We start from the raw sequence: 22301 nt of genomic DNA, 5'->3' as shown, positions 1-22301 counted from the left end.
CCGATAAACTTAATGAGATCTACACGAAAACTAATAAGACCCTTGATCTTATATTGGGGAACCAACTAGAAATTAAGCATACACGGACTGAAATAACGAATATTATACAGACGCCCGACAGCAGACCAGAGGAGCGCAAGAATCAAGTCAATGATTTGAAATGCGAGGAAGCAAAAAACATCCAACTGGAAAAGCAAAATGAAAAAAGAATCCAAAAATGCGAGGATAGTGTAAGGAGCCTCTGGGACAGCTTCAAGCGTACCAACATCAGAATTATAGGGGTGCCAGAAGAGGAGAGAGAGCAAGATATTGAAAACCTATTTGAAGAAATAATGACAGAAAACTTCCCCCACCTGGTGAAAGAAATGGACTTACAGGTCCAAGAAGCGCAGAGAACCCCAAACAAAAGGAATCCAAAGAGGACCACACCAAGACACATCATAATTAAAATGCCAAGAGCAAAAGATAAAGAGAGAATCTTAAAAACAGCAAGAGAAAGAAACTCAGTTACCTACAAGGGAATACCCATACGACTGTCAGCTGATTTCTCAACAGAAACTTTGCAGGCCAGAAGGGAGTGGCAAGAAATATTCAAAGTGATGAATACCAAGAACCTACAACCAAGATTACTTTATCCAGCAAAGCTATCATTCAGAATTGAAGGTCAGATAAAGAGCTTCACAGATAAGGAAAAGCTAAAGGAGTTCATCACCACCAAACCAGGATTATATGAAATGCTGAAAGGTATCCTTTAAGAAGAGGAAGAGGAAGAAAAAGGTAAAGATACAAATTATGAACAACAAATATGCATCTATCAACAAGTGAATCTAAGAATCAAGTGAATAAATAATCTGATGAACAGAATGAACTGTTGATTATAATAGAATCAGGGACATAGAAAGGGAATGGACTGACTATTCTTGCGGGGGAAAGGGGTGTGGGAGATGTGGGAAGAGGCTGGACAAAAATTGTGCACCTATGGATGAGGACAGTGGGTGGGGAGTGAGGGCGGAGGGTGGGGCGAGAACTGGGAGGAGGGGAGTTATGGGGGGGAAAAAAAGAGGAACAAATGTAATAATCTGAACAATAAAGATTTAATTAAAAAAAAAAAAAAAAAAAACAAAGAGGACCACACCAAGACACATCATAATTTAAATGCCAAAGGCAAAAGACAAAGAGAGAATCTTAAAAGCAGCAAGTGAAAAACAGTTAGTTACCTACAAGGGAGTGCCCATACTACTGTCAGCTGATTTCTCAACAGAAACTTTGCAGGCCAGAAGGGAGTAGCAAGAAATATTCCAAGTGATGAATACCAAGAACCTACAACCAAGATTACTTTACCTAGCAAAGTTATCATTTAGAATTGAAGGTCAGATAAAGAGATGCACAGATAAGAAAAAGCTAAAGGAGTTCATCACCACCAAACCAGTATTATGAAATGCTGAAGGGTATTCTTTAAGAAGAGGAAGAAGAAGAAAAAGATAAAGATAAAAAATATGAATAACAAAGTGACAACAAATACATATCTATCAACAATTGATTCTAAAAATCAAGTGAATAAAAAATCTGATAAACAGAATAGACTGGTGGTTGGAATAGAATCGGGCATGGAAATGGAACAGACTGACAATTCTCAGAGGGAAGAGGGTGTGGATGGGGGTGTGGGAAGAGATTAGCAAAGATCTTATATGTATGTATGCAGTACCTATGGACACAGACAATAGGGTGGCAGGGGTCTGGGGTGGGGTGTGAAGCAGGTGGAGAGGAGCTACAGGGGGGAAAAAAAGAGGGACATCTGTAACAATCTCAACAATAAAGATTAATAAAGAAAAAAAAAGAAAAAATAAGAGTGCAAAGGTGTTAACAGATTTTTATAAAGGAGTCTTAATATTTATTTACTTTAATTAGGAAATTGGGAATGCCATAGAAGTGTGATATAGGTCAAAATAGAAAATGAAACAAAATAGTATATTTGATTTTTATTTTATTATAGTTGACATTCAATATTTATTTTATATTAGTTTCAGATGTATAGTATAGTGGTTAGACATTTACACAAGTTACACAGCAATCCTACAATACCATACATAGGTAGATATTACATTACAGGGGATGGCAAAGGTAGGTTTACAGTTTGTATGGGTAAACATACAATAATTAATAATACAAGAATAAACTGTTTCAGGTACTCACAACTGTAAACCTATTCTTGCCCCACTTTGTATTATTGACGATATTCCCTGTGCTATACTTGACAGGAGTTGATGTCAGGTTGAGTTTTAAAACGAATAAATAGTCATTTGCTAGGTGAACAGGCAAGAAATGGTTAATGCAAAAGCCTGAAGACATGAAATAACTTGCTGTATGAAATATGAATTTTTATATTGCTAGGTCATAAAGTACGGATGAGATTGGACAGGGTAGATCAAGAAGGTCCTTATATATGTAATTGTAAGGATTTGGATTCTAAAGTGATAGGAAGTTAGTTAAGAGGAATTGGGCAAGGAAAAGCTGTGAGAAATTACAATGTCAAGCTACTTAATATTTTAGTTTTATTTTGGTCAACTTTGCCTCATTTTGATAAATAGTTAAATGACATTTTATAATACAGAGCCGTGGTGCTTGCCTCTTTTTTTCAAATCTTGACAAATACAAGAAACACCTCACATTTCTATCACCATGACAGTGAGTCTCATGAGGGAACAAACCTCCTTAGCCAGGAATTCACTCACTGAGTGATAACTATTACTTGTTGGCAGTGTCTCTCACACTTCAGCTTTAAATACCACACCCTAAACTTTTGGTAAAGAAGTTAAATAATATATAAATTAGGACTTAAATATTCTAGAAACAAACTTATATAAAGATATCTTTCTATGTTATGTCAAACCATATGAAATCGCTATTTTATGAGCTACAAAACTTTTTATATAGTCTAACCAATACATTTAATAATCTATGTTTTTAATAATGGCTTCCTAGTTTATTTGCTTTTGAGGGTGGAGTAACATCTGTTGTCTTTTATAATGTATATTAACAGTAAATATAATTTCATTTCTTAAACTTTAAGTGTAGGAAACATCTATAAATTTAGATTGAGTGTCTGAAAACAAAATTTGAAGAAAATCTTATTTCTTTAGAAAGTATAGGTCTTGTTTTTGTCTAGACTATGAGAGGGTTTGTCAAGTGAAGGCACACAGTAAATGATTGCTTATGGCTTCTTCTGTCAGCTTTTAGTTTGGATGCTGAACAGCCTGACTATGATTTGGATTCTGAAGATGAAGTATTCGTGAATAAACTGAAAAAGAAAATGGACATCTGCCCATTGCAGTTTGAGGAGATGATTGACCGTCTAGAAAAAGGGAGTGGTCAGCAGGTACAACTTCCTTAAATATATAATAAGTGTGTGTATGTGTGTATTTATATAACTATCTACATTGATATGGCAATAGTATAATGTTGGGGGAGAGCTAAGTGAGCAGGCTCTGGAGTTAGTAAGCATTAAGTCATATCCTATCTCTGCCTACTATAACCTGTATAGTTTTGAGCAGTATGTTTATATTTCTCTGTGCCTCAATTTTCTCATCTGTAAAGTAGATATGATAAATATCATGGGATTGTTGTGAAAATTAAATAAAATAATGTGTATAAAACGTCTACCTCAATGACTAGCATGTAAGGTACTCTGTGTTTGCTATTATAAATACTGTTGTTATTTTTATTGTTGTCATTTAAATTTGAAATTACCTTTGAACCTTATATATGTATATTATATGAAAATGACATAATAATTTTACATTTAGCCAGTCAGTCTGCAGGAAGCCAAATTACTGCTAAAAGAAGATGATGAATTAATAAAAGAAGTTTATGAATACTGGATTAAAAAGAGAAAAAACTGTCGAGGGCCATCTCTTATCCCATCAGTAAAACAAGAAAAGCGAGATGGTTCTAGCACAAATGATCCTTATGTGGCTTTTAGAAGACGAACTGAAAAAATGCAGACTCGAAAAGTAAGTGAATTTGAGAAATTTTTTACGTGTTTTTGATGTAAGAAAAACTATTTATAGTTATGAATGTCTCAGTATCTGGAGGTTGTGTTTTAATTTGTGTTTAAATAGACTTTATATACAATATAATGAAAAATACTAATTTAAAATAACTTGGCCTTAAGACTCATTATGGAGCTGTTGGTATATTTTAATCTTCATCCGCTTAAAATCGTTTACAAACTTGATTTCCTGGAGATCCATGCCCCCTTTCAATGTTTTAAAATTCTCTCTTAACCCTTCAAAAACATATATATATACACACACACACTAGAGACCTGGCACTGGGGATAGGGCAGTGGTCCCTCAGCCCAGCCTGCACCCTCTCCAATCTGGGACCCCTTGGGGGATGTCCTAAACCGGCAGTCGGACGTCCCTCTCACAATCCAGGACTGCTGGCTCCCAACTGCTCGCCTGCCTGCCTGCCTGATTGGCCCTAACAACTCCTCTGCCTGCCTGATCGACGCCTAACTGCTCCCCTCCCAGCCCAATTGCCCCTGACTGCCCTCCCCTACAGGCCTGGTCGCCCTCAACTGCCCTCCCCTGCAGGCCTCGTCTCCCCCCAACTTCCCTCTCCTGTAGGCCTGGTCCCCCCAGCTGCCCTCTCCTGTATGCCTGGTCCCCCCAGCTGCCCTCCCCTGCAGGCCTGGTCGCACCCAACTGCCCTCCCCTGCTGGCTATCTTGTGGAGGCCATCTTGTGCAAGGGCGTGGTGGTCAATTTTGGTGGTCAATTTGCATATTACCTCTTTATTATATAGGATCAGTAGCTATGTTCAGAATGCCACTAGCTAGAAGTGCTTATTGACATTAAATAAGGACCTTTATTTTTGCAGAATCGCAAAAACGATGAAGCCTCTTACGAAAAAATGCTTAAGCTGCGTCGAGATCTAAGTCGGGCTGTTACTATTCTAGAGATGATAAAAAGAAGAGAAAAGAGTAAAAGGGAGCTATTGCACTTAACACTGGAAATTATGGAAAAGAGGTAAAGTATATTTTAATAGCAGTAGGAAGTATGGTACTATAAGCATTTTGTATACTGAGTTAATTTATTTCCTAAGCAATTATCTGTTAGTCCAGAGATATCTTCTTTTAATAATAATTAGAGACTATTTAAATGTGTGCTATAATATCCTTTGTATAATTTTACATATATTCCTTTCTTTATTTTCTTTAAAAGTTATTGTATTCAGTAAAATTAAAATGTGCCAGGTATTTCCATTTTGAAACCTTTTTTTTTTTTTTGTCCTTATGTGAGTGGGTACATGGCTTTAAGAGAGATTATTTGTCATTTTAAACTTTTTATGTTATTTACTAGAATGTACTGATTTAAAAAAACATAAAGGAGAAAGGAAAAGGCCATAATCCTAACACTCAAATAACCATTCAGCAAGATAAACAGTGAAAGCTTTAAGCCTTACTCACCTGTTTCCTACTGTCAATCCCCAAAGAAAACCACTGTTGAATTTCCTGTGATTCAGTTCAGAAAAATTAGTTTTGTATATAACACAGGCAATTTAAATTAGCAGAAAGTTCTTAATCTTAGGCATTAACTTCAACATCTCTACCAAATCTTTTTTTTTCTTTTTTAATTAAATCTTTATTATTCAGATTATTACAGTTGTTCCTCTTTTTTCCCCCCATAGCTCCCCTCCACCCGGTACCCACCCCACCCTCCGCCCTCAACCTCCCCCCCCCTCACTGTCCTCATCCATAGGCGCACGATTTTTGTCCAGTCTCTTCCCGCATCCCCCACACCCCTTTCCCCCCCCCCCCAAGAATAGTCAGTCCACTCCCTTTCTATGCCCCTGATTCTATTATAATCACCAGTTTATTCTGTTCATCAGATTATTTATTCACTTGATTTTTAGATTCACTTGTTGATAGATGCATATTTGTTGTTCATAATTTGTATCTTTACCTTTTTCTTCTTCTTCCTCTTCTTAAAGGATACCTTTCAGCATTTCATGTAATACTGGTTTGGTGGTGATGAACTCCTTTAGCTTTTCCTTATCTGTGAAGCTCTTTATCTGACCTTCAATTCTGAATGATAGTTTTGCTGGATAAAGTAATCTTGGTTGTAGGTTCTTGCTATTCATCACTTTGAATATTTCTTGCCACTCCCTTCTGGCCTGCATAGTTTCTCTTGAGAAATCAGCTGACAGTCATATGGGTACTCCCTTGTAGGTAACTTACTATCTTTCTCTTGCTGCTTTTAAGATTCTCTCTTTGTCTTTTGCTCTTGGCATTTTAATTATGATGTGTCTTGGTGTGGTCCTCTTTGGATTCCTTTTGTTTGGAGTTCTCTGCGCTTCCTGGACTTAATAAGTCTATTTCTTTCACCAGGTAGGGGAAGTTTTCTGTCATTATTTCTTCAAATAGGTTTTCAATATCTTGCTATCTCTCTTCTTCTGGTACCCCTATAATTCGGATGTTCGTATGCTTGAAGCTGTCCCAGAGGCTCCTTAAACTATCTTCTTATTTTTGGATTCTTTTTTCATTTTGCTTTTCAGGTTGGGTGTTTTTTGCTTCTTCGTATTTCAAATCTTTGACTTGATTCTTGAGATCCTCTAGTCTGCTGTTGGAACTCTGCATAATATCCTTTATTTCAGTCAGTGTATGCTTAATATCTAGTTGGTCCTTTTTCATAACCTTGAGGGTCTCACTAGATTTCTTGAGGGTCTCACTACATTTATTGGCGGACTCACCAGTCTTTTTGAGGGTCTTACTAAATTTATCGGTGGTTTCTAGAAAGTTCTTGAGAAACCTTAAAAGTGTGGTTTTGAACTCTATATCCAGTCGTTTGCTTTCCTCCATTTCTGTCATTTGTGACCTGTTTCTTTGTCTCCGCATTTTTTATGCTTCCCTGTGTTGGTAGAGTGGCTTTCTGTGCTAGGTGTCCTATAGGGCTCAGTGGCTCAGCCTCCCCAATTACCTGAGGTGGACACTCTTGGTGCACCCCTTTGTGGGCTTTGTGCACAGTCTTGTTGTAGTTAAGCCTTGATTGTTGTAGGTATCACTAGGAGGAATTGACCTCCAGGCCAATTGGCTATGAGAGTCAGCTGTGTCTACGGTGGGAAAACTTCTGTGCTGAAGGCACCCTTATGAGGCTAGACTTGCTTCAGTGGGGCTTTTGTGCTCACTGAGTCTGCCCCCTGAGAGTGTCCCTTATGGATCTGAGGAGTTGTAATTGGAAGGTCCCACTCTAACCACTGGGTACACTGGCTCTTGGATCTAAGGAGGTGCTAATTTAGTCTCTGCCTGAGGCTACCCAGCAGGAGCTACGAGGAGATCTACAGATTCCCCTTCCTTGTTTGGGGTTTGGAGGTGTCCAAAGGAGGCCCAGCTGTGAAGCAATGCAAGGTGCTGTGGGGCCTTGGGCCTTCTCTTGGAAGTTCTGGGTCTGTCTGGCCCAGCTGCAATTTGTTAGGTAATTTTCAGATTCCAGAGGACCAGGGCATTCATATGCAAAAGCCTCTGCTGCAGCTTGGGAGGGGCGGGGTCTCAGGGAATCAACAGGGCGGAGCAAACAGCTATGGCTAATCCTCAGTCCTGCCCTAAGGGGTCCCACGTCTCAGTGTCGTGGTAATCGCTGCAAGCACCTTTGAGAGAAAGCCGCCCTTGAGTTCAGAGTTCTGCCTCCTGCCAGACAGTCCAGTTCCTCCACGTATGAGTCTCCGTCCCCAGAGACTCACCTGGAACTGGAGTTCAGAGCAGTCGAGGGCTTGTGACTCCCTTCCGATTCAAAAATACAGCCACGTTCTCAGTTGCCAGCCCTTGCGCATGCGCCTCCGTACCTCTGCACTTCCGCACCTCCTCTGAGTCTCAGTGTGCTTTTCTCTTTCCTTCTAGTTGTAGAATTTCCACTCAGCCAGCCCTCCTGTAGTTCTGGATGATGTCCATATTGTTTTTTAGTTGTATTTTTAAATTTGTTGTGGGAGGCAGCAATTTCCGGTGTTTACCTATGCCACCATCTTGGTTTCTCAAACAGTTCTACCAAATCTTTCCACCAAAACTACTAAGTTAAAATTTGAACCTTTGTGCCCTGACCGGGTTGCTCAGTTAGTTGCAGTATCATCCTGATATGACAGGGTTGCAGATTCTATTCCTGGGCACATAGAAGAATCAATCAATGAATTCATAAATAAGTGGAACAACCAAAAGTGTTTCTTTGTCTCTCTCTCTCTCTCTCTCTCTCTCTCTCTCTCTCTCTCTCTCTCTCTCCCCCTCTCTCTCTCTCTCTCTCCCTCCCCCCCACCCCCTTTCTTCCTTTCTTTCTTAAATCAATAAATAAAAATTTTAAAAAAAATTTGAGCTTTTGTTTTTTTTTACCCACAGTCTTCTATTTATGGTGCTAAGATAAAGTTATAAGCCAAAAAGTAAAAGGAAGAAACAAAAGGAATTATATAATCTCCCATGTTAATGAACATTCAGCAAATAAATCGAAGTTTAATTTTACCAAGTCTCATCAATATTTATAATTATATCTCAGTTATTAATAGTCAGAATAATTGCTACAGAACTAACTTTTTAAACTTTATTTTTTATAATTTCAGGTATAATTTGGGTGACTACAATGGAGAGATTATGTCTGAGGTTATGGCACAGAGACAGCCAGTGAAACCTACTTATGCCATCCCCATCATCCCTATTACTAATAGCAGTCAATTTAAACACCAAGAAGCAGTGGATGTGAAGGAGTTTAAAGTTAATAAGGTGATACAAAGTTTTGTGCTGATAGTAGCTGATAATGGAGTGGTATTTTATCATTAAAATCAGAATGAAAAAGAAAACTTTATCCTACCATGAAATATGCTGCAAAGCCAACTTTTCATTCAAGACTGGCCTGTTGATAAAACAGTAGAGCTTGTAAATAATAATTAACTTTTTCCTAGAAACCATAATACTCTAAACTGCATAAAACTTGACAAATATTTAGCATATTTGCATAACCATGGTACTTGCCATGATTTTTCTTGGCAACAAATGCCATTTTTTGCCTATAATCTTTCTTTCCTTTTTCCTGCATATCAAATTCATGCCTCTCCCAGTCTGCCGTCCCTGCCAGACATATTCCTAACATGCCCTTTGTTCATCAGCTCAGTCACTCTTACCTGTGTATTTTACCCTGTGTTTCCCCTGTTTAATAATTTCATATCTTTATCCTTTAAAACTGCTCAAAATTCACCACTCCAGACTGACTTCATTATTTAGCTGGTAGTAATTCTTTACTACTCTTTATTTTCCTAACACCTTAGTATTATGGCTTTATTTTCCACTATGTTAACAGTAATCTGAAGTCTGCTCTGTGTATATGTAAATTTTTTTCATTATATTTTCCCCATATTGATTTGTTAATTTTTTAGAATAAAAACTAGATATCCTCCTTTTTTAAATTATCTTCTAGTATTTTTATAGGAAATTAAGAAAAAGAAACAGGAGCCAGCAGTAAATGCTAATTGCAGTTACAGGGTTTTAGAAGCTAGAGCGTTTTTATTCTTTTCCTTACTTTAATTGGAACAAAATACTTTATCAGATTGTGTTTAGGTTGTAGGAACATATTCATGTTTTCACAGAAATCAACCAAATTCTAAGACTTTACAATGTAAGATGACAAAACATAAGAGTCTTGTATCTTCCTGTGATTACGAATGCCTTCATTATAGTAGTAAACTTCTTTTAAAAACTTCCCCAAAACTGCAGGTTTGTTGAACATGGTTTTCTGTTGTTTGATTAACTCATAACTTTATTGCAGCAAGATAAAGCCGATCTTATCCGACCTAAACGTAAATATGAAAAGAAGCCCAAAGTCTTACCATCATCTGCTGTTGCTGCTCCTCAACAGACGAGTCCTGCTGCACTGCCAGTCTTTAATGCTAAAGATTTAAATCAGTATGATTTTCCCAGCTCAGATGAAGAACCTCTCTCCCAGGTAGATTTAAGAATTTTTCTATTAATATAGAGGAGAAATGTAGGAAATCACGTGTTTTTGACTCATTGCATTTTACTTAAAGGTTTTGTCTGGTTCTTCGGAAGCTGAGGAAGAGAATGATCCTGATGGTCCATTTGCTTTCCATAGGAAAGCAGGCTGTCAGTACTATGCTGTAAGTTTCAGGCTTTCTTTTTAAATAACGAACTGTTTACCTTTAACTGACCAAATAAGAATTTTTTTTTTTTATTTTTATTTTTTTATTAAGCCTCACTTAGACCAGACTGGCAACTGGCCCTGGACTAGTCCTAAGGATGGAGGATTAGGAGATGTGCGATACAGATACTGCTTAACTACCCTCACCGTACCCCAAAGGTGTATTGGATTTGCACGAAGACGGGTTGGGCGCGGTGGAAGGTAAGGTATTTTGGTATTGTAAGCATAGAGACATTTTAGAAATTAGGGTAGTTGAATTTAAAATTTCAAGTGAAGGTTAGGGTAGCTCATTTGTTCCCATTTGCTATTCTTGACTGATTTTTTGTTTGAAATACTTTGCCTTACTTCCTGGTTCTTATATAGCTTTTAATGCATGATACAATTCTGACAAAAGGTACCAGGTAAAGGCAAGTGTAAGTTATGATTGCATAAAATTGTATTAAGTTAAAGAAACTACAAACGTTTCAGGAATTCTGGAAAATAATGAAAAAAAGGATTAAATAGACTAGGAAGTGTCATATATAGTGTACAGAGTTGTTTAACTTGTCAGTGAAAAGGCTCCAGGTTTCATGTATGACCTGATCTTGACATCCCAGATTGTCAGGATCTAATTGCTTTCCTTTCTTTGTTTAAACCTGACAGAATTCCAACATACTCTATGCCTTTGTATGAGAAGTTGTATGGGGGAAGGGAAGGAATTGCAGAATGCATAAAAGCAAAGAAAAAGAAAGCTTTCAAGTAAAATATGAAAAAAATTAAAAGGCAGAATAGATAAGATACTTTCAAGAAGACGTTTAAGGATATGATTTATGTTAAATTAATGTCTTAGACATATGTTTATTTTATTTTTTTAGTTTTAGTTTGAAGTTCTTATCACTTAAACATTACTTTAGAATTATCCGGGCATCAAAACACATATTTTTTAATTTTATTAAAGCTATTGGGGTGACAATGTTAATAAATTATATTTGTTTCAAGTGTACAGGTCTATCATACATCATGCTTTGTGTTTTCACCAACCAAAATTCAATCTCCTTCCATCTCCAAAATACATTTTATGTAGTACTTTTTCCCATATCATTACGTTGGCATCAGTAGTTGTGAGAATTCTCTATTTTGGCTATATTTTATTCTATACTAGTATTGATTTGTGTTAACATTTTATGATAAGGTCATTTATAAAGTTTATATTAGTAACATCTCAAATATTTTATCCATTAGAAATTTTAATGGTATAACATATCCCAAAGATCACATATCCTTTAATGCTTTTCTCCTACCTGCTCTCCCCCCCCCCCCCCAAAAAAAGGAATCTTTACTTAAATATGAGCACAAATATGTTAGCAACATTTTACAAAGTGTTCTGGTGCTTTGTAATGGAAGTGAAAATCTTTGGTTTAAAAGTAATTTGAAAAGAAAGGTATTTTCATATTTTACAAGTAACTTAAACTGATCAACCAACCCTTAGAACTGTTACAACTCTTACTGTTATAAAATATTTACCTTATTCTTTGAGGTGGAGTACTCTCTTATTTAATCAGATAATTGCAATGTAAAAGAAAGAGCCTTTATTAGATACTGAAATTATAGCCAAATATTGCAATAATCAAATTTAAATATTCAGTAGGAAATGGCTTTTTGGAGTTGGGGGAGAGAAAGAAAAACAATTTTTAAACAAACTTTGAATAGCTATTTTACATACATGTTTCCTGCCTTATTTTTAATAGGGTCTTACTGGACAGAGCTCACTCAGACTATGATAGTATGTTTCGCCATCTGGATTTGGAAATGCTTTCCTCACCACAACATTCTCCAGTCAATCAGTCTGCCATTACCTCAGAAACAAATACCTCGGACAAATCTTTCTCTAAAGACCTCAGTCAGATACTAGTCAATATCAAGTCATGTAGATGGCGGCATTTTAGGCCTCGGACACCATTCCTACATGACAGTGACAATGATGAACTCTTCTGTAGAAAATTATATAGGAGTATAACTCGAACAGGAACAGCACAACCTGGGACCCAGACATGCAGTACCTCTACGCAAAGTAAAAGTAGCAGTGGTTCAGCACACTTTGGTATGTTTATTTGTTATAATGTCATTTCTATGGAAATGTTAGGCATATCAATTTTTTGAATATGTGGCTTATTATATTACTGACTAAAAAACCTTTTCTCAAAGTAGTTAAGAAAAAGAAAGACCTAGATTTAAGTATTTATTTGAATCCTGTTTGTACAAATGATTTCATTTAAACAAAACCACATACAAAGGGGTGGTTTATTATTACAGGGTGGGACAAAAGTAGGTTTACAGTTGTTCATATGGAAAATAATATAATAATTAAATAATAATACATGGATAAACAAGTGTTTTGCATACCCACAACTGTACAGCTATTTTTCCCCCATCCTGTATTTAATGTATAAAATTTGTTTTCCTGGGAACCACAAGATTGAGCAGTTATATTTTCAAAATAATATGAAAAAAAAGGACCATAAATTATTGCTCATTTCTTCAGTCTTTCACTTAGACTGCTTAAAAATAGACCAGCAAATTAAATTGATAGACATGCAAAGTTTTATCTGTCACAGTAATTCAGAGTAATTTGTAAGAGAAAAAGTAATTTTTCACAGAACAATATTTAAAAGATTATTTTAATAATTTCAGAAACATTTTTAGATATTTACTGTAGCATTATGGCTACTTTGTGAATTGTGTCTAAAATAAATGCTGTCTACTTAAAATATTTCTAAAAGTTTAGCTTTCTATTTGAAAGCAATAAATGTGTTTTTTGAGGCATGTAGATTATAGAAATCCACTGTTAACCTATTGTACGCCATAAGCGTCTGTAGACGCAAGCAGGGGGACTGCCACACACGCCAGGCGCGTCTATAAAAAAAATGTTTTCCCTAAATGGCAGCCCTGACCAACTTTAAAATCATTTTTCGTGAGAATTTTCAGCTGAAAATATTCAAGAACACCAGAATTGTGAGTAATATATTTATTTTTATACTATGCATTGCAAATTGATTTTTTAAATTAAATTCAAAATATCGTGGCGTGTGGGGATGGTTTCCGTTTTGGATGTGTGGTAGTTAATTGGTTAAAATTATATAATCGTATTACTCCAGATTTTTGTGAAGATAACTTAAATACAGTTTTAGAAAGGACTATAAAGATATTTATTCTGTTCCCCTAATTATGTGGTAAGGCTACAGTAAAACCTTCTAATAAATATGAAAATGTGTTTATTCTTAAAGACCTCCAGAAAAGATTTCATAAATAATTTACTTTGTGGTTGGAAAAAAAGTAGTTCTAAGAAGTGGAAGTCTTTTCAGCTCATAAGAAAAATAATCTTTTCAGAAATTAACTAGAAGATAATCAAAATTTTCCGAGGTTTAACAGATTATCTATAATCCTATTCATTGCAGTCTATATTATGAAGAGTCAGTTTCTGCTTTTATAGTCTTAAACAGAATGGAGGACTTGTTTATACTGTGGGTGTAGAGATTCTAAATGTATAATAAACTTGTAATATGTTTCCCCTGATAAAGATTTTTAAGCTATGTAAAATTCTTTGACAGTTCTCATTGAAAATTGGCATATTCCATCAATCCCCATCTTTTCCACCTCTTAGAATAGAGAAGTTGAATTGTGTAACCATCCTTAGGTTCTTGTAGTGATCTTTTTAATGTAAATTGTTTTGCTATACAACTTAAGTAAGCATTGGTACTGTAAAACTTACTTGATTTGTGTTGGCCAAAGAATATTAAAAGGTGAACATTGAGCAGAAGTATTACCAAAAGTTTAGGTGAAAAAAATCTTCAGTAAATTCTAATTTTCTTTTTAATTATTTCCTTCCTTTATATATGTGATATGCCTTTTTTAAAATGGGTTTATCAGTTTTTTTCTGTTGCACATAATTATTTTTAGTTTTCCCTTCAATTTTACTAGAGCTTCCTTATGCTTGGAGAATAGATGCCTACAGATTGCTGTAGAGTATCACTTTTTTCTTTCATATATGTGAATATTCCAGAAACCTAAAGCTTTTCTCTTTATGCTCTGTAAAGTGCATTACAGTGGAGTTCCATCAAACATACTTTTAAGTGAATTCAACTATAGGCCCCTGGAGAAAAAAAAAAAAATTAGCAGTTCAGATGTTATACAGGATTCTGAATATAATTCTACTAAAAGAATGTATTTGCTGAAGTGGCCACTATGGGAATGGGAGAAGTGAATCTTTATTTTCTCCTGATAGCATCAGTGCCTGCATTGATGCTTCATTCATGGGTTAATTATCTCACTTAAAGCAGTGTAATTATAGTTTTAAAGTTTTGTGGGGGTTTTTTTATATAACATGGCCCACAGATGCTACTTCATCTGATACTCAACCACAGAAACTCAGATCTAGTCTGATGTCAGAAGAATAACTGGCTGTGTTGGGCTTATTGAAAGAAATGGGTCTGTATCACATGATGCACTCTCGAGGATTTTGTTTGAGTTAACTTTTTACTTTACTAGCTTTCAAACTTACCATTATATGAGATATGAGTCAGTTGATACACTTAGCCTGCTGTTCAACCCAAATTGGTGGATTTTGATTTAGACATTTTTTTTTATTCTGTCATTGTTTTTAAATGTTAACTAATGTGTGCTGTGGTATAGTGATTGATGCCCTCTGGACTGATTTTCCCTTTTCTAAATAATCATCTATAAGGGCTTAATTATTCTCGTTTTCAAATAGGAAATTCTAAATGAGGATATCAGGAGCCCATTATTTTTAGTAAAGGGAATGAGGTTTAGCACACTAACTTTTATAGTCTCTCTTTTAGTTACTCAGAATCTTTTTTGCTTCCCAGTCTTGACCTTCTTGCATAGTTGTGTGGCCAAATGGGTAATCTGGTTAGTCAGATGCTACAGTGCTTTGTCGTTTGGATACTATACAGCAGAATGACATAATGTTGAGGGACTTAGGAAGGCTTACTATATGTGTATTTATAATTTTCAAGACTAGATTTTAGCACTTACAGATAAATTGCATTTTTAATAATCTTAATATGTGGTTTGAACGGTTTTCAATTTTTTTTTTTTTTAACTGATAAAAGCAACTTTGAAATGTAGTCTTTGTTCAGTGACTATTATTTGTATGTATTTGATTTTGGGAGATACCACATGTCAGTTAACACCTTTTATCATAACTAGAAAGGACTCTATATAATTCAAAAAGACTAAAAACAGAAAAGTGATTTTTAAACCACCATTTTATGTTCAGGATTTGAATTCCTAGCTCCCAGTGAAATTTCATCAGCAAACTAAATCGGTTTTCTAAGCTCACATTTCTGCACTAAAGACTTTATTTTCATAAGTGAAAAGGAAATTTGTAGCTAGAATATTATATTCTAAGTCTCAGTATCTATAGTTTACTTAATGCAATTTACTTGAGTTTGTAACATAAAATTTTAATTTTACTATAGAAAAGGAACTCTAGATTTGAGCACTGAATATTTTCTTGTTGGATTTTGTAAATCTACAAGACTTTAATCCTTATCTAAATGTGTTTCAAAATTCAGAATTGCATCCTCAACAGTGTCAACTAGAACCCCTAGTAAAATAGATTAACAGATGATCTACAGTTTTACAGATACACACAAGAGTAGTCATACTAAGCAGAATGTCTGACCATAAATAATTTCATATTCAAGTCATTTGCAGCCAAATGAATTCAGGTTCAGTAATGTTTTGCCATTAAATGAGTCACCAAATTTCTGTTTTCAAATTGGATTTCTCTGTGGCTGATAAATGTTATAAACCTCAATCTAAACTTTATCAATTCAAGCTTACTGATTAGATGTTCATACTTTAATACTGTTTGGAGTCATTTCATTTTACATTTATTTCTTCAAAGTTAACTTTTTTCTTATATTAAACTTCTTGCCTGTATGCTGCTCAAAGAAAGTGTAATTGAGGGATATCTTTTAAAATAGGTGTTTGGGTTTGTTAAGGATTTTTGTTGTTGTTGTTATTGTTGGTTTTTAACAAAATACACATTTTGGTAATCTAGACTCCATTTTCTCAAACTAAATTTTTAAATTGTTTATTTTTTCCTAAGTACCTGTCACCCTCCCCACCTGCACTTAGATCATTTTAGTTGATCTGCTCCAGCTAGAGGAATGTGACCTAAAGGGCAGAACCCTGAGCTACCAGTTATTTCCTTGTATAAGAATTGGACTCGTAAAATCTTAGATTATTTCATCTAAATTCCTCCCCCCAGACAGTTTCTGACCTCTGCCTCTAGTGAGGGCAAATTCAACAGCTTACTTAATCAGGTTATTGTACACTTGGGTGTCTTGCTTAGAAGTTTGTCCATATATTGAACAAAAGCTACCTCCTTAAATTTAAATATTCTGGTTCCTGTTTTGCCTTTGGAAGCACATGAATATGTTTTCTTGATCTCCAGCATCAAAGTGTCCTTCAAATATTTGAAGTCCTTTTGTGCCCCTTTATAATTCTCAGCTTTTAATTGTGTCCCTCACATCACTCTTCTTCACTGCCTAGACTCCTGTTTATTAGGTGCTGAATATATAAGATTTTTTAAATACTTGATTCACACTATCAGTACATAAAATTTGATTCTCTCATATAAATAATACTAAATCTAAAACAAACTTGCCTATATCTTTTCATATTGAAAATCTCATTAGTTTGGGGGTGGGTTTTTTCCCCGTCATCTAGTAAATATCTTTGTGACCTCGGATGAAAGTCTCTTCATCTCTATTAGGAGGTTGTAAGAGTAAATCACTATAAGGATCCCTCCTAATTTAAAAATTTTTGGTTCTGTGAAATGATTTTGATGCTGTCTACAAAAGCATCTTGTCCATCTTTGTTTGAATTGCAAACTTTACCACACCATAATATTTGGAGGTTAGACATAAAACCTAAAAACTTTCTACCTTGATAGAGATTTAGGGAAATATGGTTATTTTTATTTATTTCCACTTAGCATTTGCTTGCACTTTGAATTATAATGACAACCAGGTGTTCTCGGTTTTCTGTATAAATAATAATGTAAAACCCAGTTCAGATTGTACTTGGCCCAGTTTACTACCTTACCAAGCTTTCCTTTCATTTACACAGCCTTTTGGATTGGAATTTTATGTCTCAGAAAAAATTTAAAATCCTAGCATTTCATGCCTAAAAAGGACTACAATCATCACCTATTTAATCTCTTCCATATTTTAGATGAACATACTGAGTCCCAAAAGGTTAAGTAACCTGCCTAGGTATACTCTACTAGTTATGATAGACCTGAGAACTAAAATAACAATCAAGATGTCTTGGCCCCCAGACTCATGGTTTTTACTACCATTGCTTCCAGCTCATACATTTTCTGTAGTTTATCAAGATCATTTATCATAAATATCCAGAGAAAATTTTAGAACTAAACTCTAGAATATAGAGATATCTAAGAAATGGCTAACAGTGATCTAAAATGTCAGGTGCATTGTTATTTCTAAATCTGTTCTCAGGAGGAAGTTAACAGTTGTTAAAAACTGAAAGTCACGAAACCCTCAGAGACCAAGCATTAAAATGTTGATTTAAATAGGGCAAAAATATTTAGAACCTTTATTCAAATCAACTTCCAATTATTGCTAAATTTTTTATTAAACCACACACAAACATATATATGTCTGTCTACTATACTGAACACTTGACATTAATAAAGTTGAGAAAAAAATAGAGATTGAACTAAGGAAAAACACATACACAAATACTAGCAAAGATCAACAACAGAAAATTTCCATTTATATAAATGGAGTTTTGTGTATATATAGGTTTTTAGTGAATGCTAACGTATTGATTTTCTAGGTCTGTACTGACCTGACCTTCCGGAATGGTTCCTTTTTTAAAAAACTTAGCATTCCCTACTAAGGAAATTCAAGACTTATGCAATTCCTCAAATTTAGGAAATTAAAGTGTAAATCTCAAGAACATATTAGCAAAACTAATAATATTATATTAATTATAAACCAGAATAAATTTTTGTAGATTTTCTTCAAGTTCTGATTCAACACATTTCTGTTATATGAAAATGGTCGTGCTGACAGAAAGTTACTTTTTTATGTCAATATTCAGGGATTATCCTATTAGTAATAAAAATCTTCCCTGTAGGAATCAGATCTGAGGATTTCAAACACAGAAAAACTCATCAAAGAACAGATATCAATTAAATAGATTTATAACACAGAATTTAAAAATCAAAAGAAATTATTTTTTTGTTCTTGTTGCCCAAAAACTTAGTTCAACTCAAGTTTAAGAGCTGGTGTAGATACTAACTTCTTTCATGATTTTCTGATCCATTCAAAATATGGTAGAATTTCTACCTAAGCATGTTGTAGTTGTACAAGGTGGACACTGTATACTGGTAGATAAAGATTCTTCATGAGTTATGTGAAAACTACAAAACTTGATGAAGTGATAATCTAGATAAATCATCAAAACAACAACAAATTAGGTGGCAGTATTTTGAAAACATTCAACTTGAGATTGAGGAAATTTGCATGATTTATTATAGATTCCCTGATACCCAGGGATGCATGATAACCCTTTTTTTGTTTTGTTTTGAAATAATTCTTACCTAAACATTGCAGGCTTCTTAAAGAAGCCTTTAAGGTCAGATGATGTGATTGTATGTGCTTTTTTTTTTTCCTTTTTTAATTGGCGAAATCAAAAAAAGATAAAAGGTTTCCTTTTTAAAAACTGAACACACTTTTTGGGGGGTAATAAATGAACATTTTTTTGTTTGTTTTTTTTAGAACTGAGCTCTCCATAGACAAACATAAGTAGCATAACACAGTGTCTTTCCTCAGACATCATTCTGTACAGTAAATCAACATAAACAACTCCGTTCTTATTGACTGGATTTTTTCCAGGTGGGTTATTTGAGTGGGGAAAATTAATTAACATATGGAGCCTCTTTTTTTCCTGTGTTAAACTTAAAGAATGGGTTCTTTAAAATAAAAAAGAAAGGTAATAAATCAACAACAACCTTATGTTTTATATAGAGGAAATATTTGTAATAACTAAAATTAGAAAATATGTAGAAAAGTTATGTTAGGGATTGCTATCTGAATGCATTGGGACAGTAATATGAGTAAATTAGAAACCTAATGGTAATTATCAGATTTCTTTTCAAGCTCAGTGCAAAGTTGAATTTCAGATATGTGGATTTTTTAAAAAGCTGGTATTTCCATTTTACTCGAGTGTGGCAGCTTACAGAAATAATGGTTCTGCAACTTGGGAAGTGAGCAGTTCTCTTTCCTATGTTTAACTCCGGAAGTTTAATTTTGTTTTTCTTTAGATTCAACCCACTCTTGTGAAATGTGGTTGTAAGCTTAAATTTTCATTTGAAAGTCATCTTTAGCAGGACCATGAGCTTTTATCAAATGCTTTAATTTTGCACAAACTTTTTTTAATGCTGAAATTTTACTATTGTCAAAAGTGTATGGTATTGTGCATTTTTATAAAGTGTTTCCTCATTTTATGTTCAGCATTTACAGCCGAACAATACCAGCAACATCAGCAGCAACTGGCACTAATGCAGAAACAGCAGCTTGCACAAATTCAGCAACAGCAAGCAAATAGTAATTCCTCCACCAACACTTCACAGGTGAGGGATTTGTCTGTCTTATGATTATCCCTCATTGTTTCCCACCAGAGTTCATCTCTAATTACCAACTGTTGTCATAGAACCTTGCATCTAACCAGCAGAAAAGTGGCTTTCACCTGAATCTACATCATAGCCATTCTATACAGGGTTTAGAAAGAACATTACAGGTGAGTATAGAAGCTGTTGTCTCTGCTCCCTATTTTAAAAAGTAAAACTAAAAAGCATAGTTATATGAGATGGAGACCCTGTCTTTAAGTCTGACCTGTAGTCTGATATACGTCTTTAATATATAATCCCACTGACACCTAATTCATTATCTTGTTATTTTAATTATTATTACAATTTATTAGAAATTATTATACTTCTTTTAGAAGAAATAACTTTTAAACCTAAAGCCATTTGAACACATTTAAGGCTTAAAGGCTGAGATTTAAGTCTCTATGCATCTTGGAAGAAAAATTCATGTAAAAAATTCAAGGACCTCTTAATTTCTAGGCTAAATTCTGATGATATTTTGTTACTTCCATTCTAAAGGGATAGTTACCTTACTATCCCAAAGGTGTGTGTATGTGTATATATATGGTAAGTTAGGTGAAAGAAGTTTACCTACATTTATTCATTGTATGTACTTGCAGATCACAGAAATGGTTTGCTAGCTTATTTCTTGTGCAACACTTTGTGTTGGAGGTTTATTTCCACATTATAGGGGGATGATTTTGGTAATTGACACGTCCATGTTATATATTGTCACATATAAAGATCAAAATTCATAATCCTTGAGTTATAAAATTACTAGAACATTCATCAAATTTGACTGTCAAGGGAGAGAAAGATATTCGAGTGGTTTTCCACTTTTGTTTATATTCATACTGATTTTGCTATACCGGTGTAGCTTTAATATTAATTTGTAACTAAGTGATGCTGATTAGATTTGTTTTTTATTTTCTTTTTAGGGTTTTGTCTCCAAGACTTTGGATTCTGCTAGTGCTCAATTTGCTGCTTCTGCTTTGGTGACATCAGAACAACTGATGGGATTCAAGATGAAGGATGATGTCGTGCTTGGGATTGGGGTGAATGGCGTCCTTCCATCCTCAGGTAAGGATAATGACATTTAAATGGTTTTGATAAGATTTGTAACACATACCTATAATAAACAGCCAAATTGCACATTGTTTAGATGCTTCTCTCTTTTTCTCTAGGAGTATACAAGGGCTTACACCTCAGTAGTACTACACCAACAGCACCAGTACATATAAGTTCGTCAGCAGCAGGTTCAACTTTGTTACAGCCTTCAAACATTACACAGACTTCAAGTTCCCACAGTGCACTGAGTCATCCAGTAACTGCTGCCAATTCTGCAACAACTCAGGTTCTGATTGGGAACAACATTCGATTAACTGTACCTTCATCAGTTGCCACTGTAAACTCTATTGCCCCCATAAATGCACGACACATACCTAGGACTTTAAGTGCTGTTCCATCGTCTGCCTTAAAGCTGGCTGCCGCAGCAAACTGTCAAGTTTCCAAGGTCCCATCTTCATCCTCTGTAGATTCAGCCCCAAGGTGAGTAGTTATTTTAAGACTAAAGGATCTAACTTAAACTCTCTCTACTTATTTGTGGCTTTTGCTCTTTTCTTTGTATACTTTAAAAATATGTAGATGAGAATTCCTTATTTATTCTAGAACTAAACAGATAAATGTAATTCAGTATTGTTGAAAATTTGTGCCAAATGGTACAGTGAATATTGCATTTGGCATTTGGGCATCATTTTCTTAGTATGATAACGGCTTATAATGTTCTCACTCTTCTACCTCTGGATGGATGGGGTCCTCTTTTGAATGCTTCTTTGTCTATGATTTCTCCCACAGTTTTTTGTGTAGACAGAACTAATAGAACTCACATGGCTAGAGTGCTAAGCTGCTCTTAATAATGTAAATAAAGCTTACAGTATTCATGCCAGGTCAACTTTTAATGAAACCATCATTTTCTATGCTAACTTGTCTTCTTGGGTTTTCAATAGACGGTTTAGAATGTTTGCTCAAGCTCTATTCTGCTTTAAATATTAATGGTAAAGTCCTGCCTTGTACAACGTACTGTGGAAAAACAAAAAGACAAGAAGTTTTCAGTTTAGGTGGAAGACAAGCACAAAAGTGTGAAAAGTTAAACAGTGTTGATTGTAAATAAGATGAAAATCATTCTAGAGGTATCACAAAGCATTATATGCTTATCAAATTAAATGTATAGATTATGGCTATAATTTCAATATTAGGAGACATCTTTTCACACCAGGAGTGTTCTGGGAATGTTCAACAAAATAAGATTAGATTTGATCTTGGTTAGTCAGAGAAAAGGAAGACAAGAGAGTTGGGGAAATATAAATGTGTTGATAGGTTAACAAGTAAACTAGTTTGTGGTTTGGGGAAGGTTAGTAGTTGAAGTTG

The 22301-nt window shown here is 34.8% G+C and overlaps 1 protein-coding gene across 7 annotated transcripts in view; it reads left to right on the top strand.

Moving 5' to 3' along the window:
* Window positions 1-22301, top strand: part of EPC1 (enhancer of polycomb homolog 1) — a 112659-nt gene that overhangs the window by 87943 nt on the left and 2415 nt on the right. For 2 of the 7 annotated variants that reach the window (XM_059712694.1, XM_059712664.1), the window contains exons 3-14: window positions 3231-3376; window positions 3804-4010; window positions 4881-5029; window positions 8601-8760; window positions 9800-9976; window positions 10059-10148; window positions 10242-10390; window positions 11917-12269; window positions 19741-19859; window positions 19940-20026; window positions 20813-20954; window positions 21059-21422. In XM_059712694.1, the coding sequence (XP_059568677.1) occupies window positions 3231-3376; window positions 3804-4010; window positions 4881-5029; window positions 8601-8760; window positions 9800-9976; window positions 10059-10148; window positions 10242-10390; window positions 11917-12269; window positions 19741-19859; window positions 19940-20026; window positions 20813-20954; window positions 21059-21422 (2143 nt within the window). Of the gene's footprint in view, window positions 1-3230; window positions 3377-3803; window positions 4011-4880; window positions 5030-8600; window positions 8761-9799; window positions 9977-10058; window positions 10149-10241; window positions 10391-11916; window positions 12270-19740; window positions 19860-19907; window positions 20028-20812; window positions 20955-21058; window positions 21423-22301 lie in introns of those variants that run through there. The other 5 variants (XM_059712687.1, XM_059712678.1, XM_059712671.1 and 2 more) reach the window with 5 other exon arrangements.

This window comes from Myotis daubentonii, chromosome 1, assembly GCF_963259705.1.
Source record: "Myotis daubentonii chromosome 1, mMyoDau2.1, whole genome shotgun sequence".
In the NCBI taxonomy this organism is placed as follows: Eukaryota; Metazoa; Chordata; class Mammalia; order Chiroptera; family Vespertilionidae; genus Myotis; species Myotis daubentonii.
The sequence above is the reverse complement of the archived record's forward strand: the minus strand, read 5'-3'. Positions and strand labels throughout refer to the sequence as shown.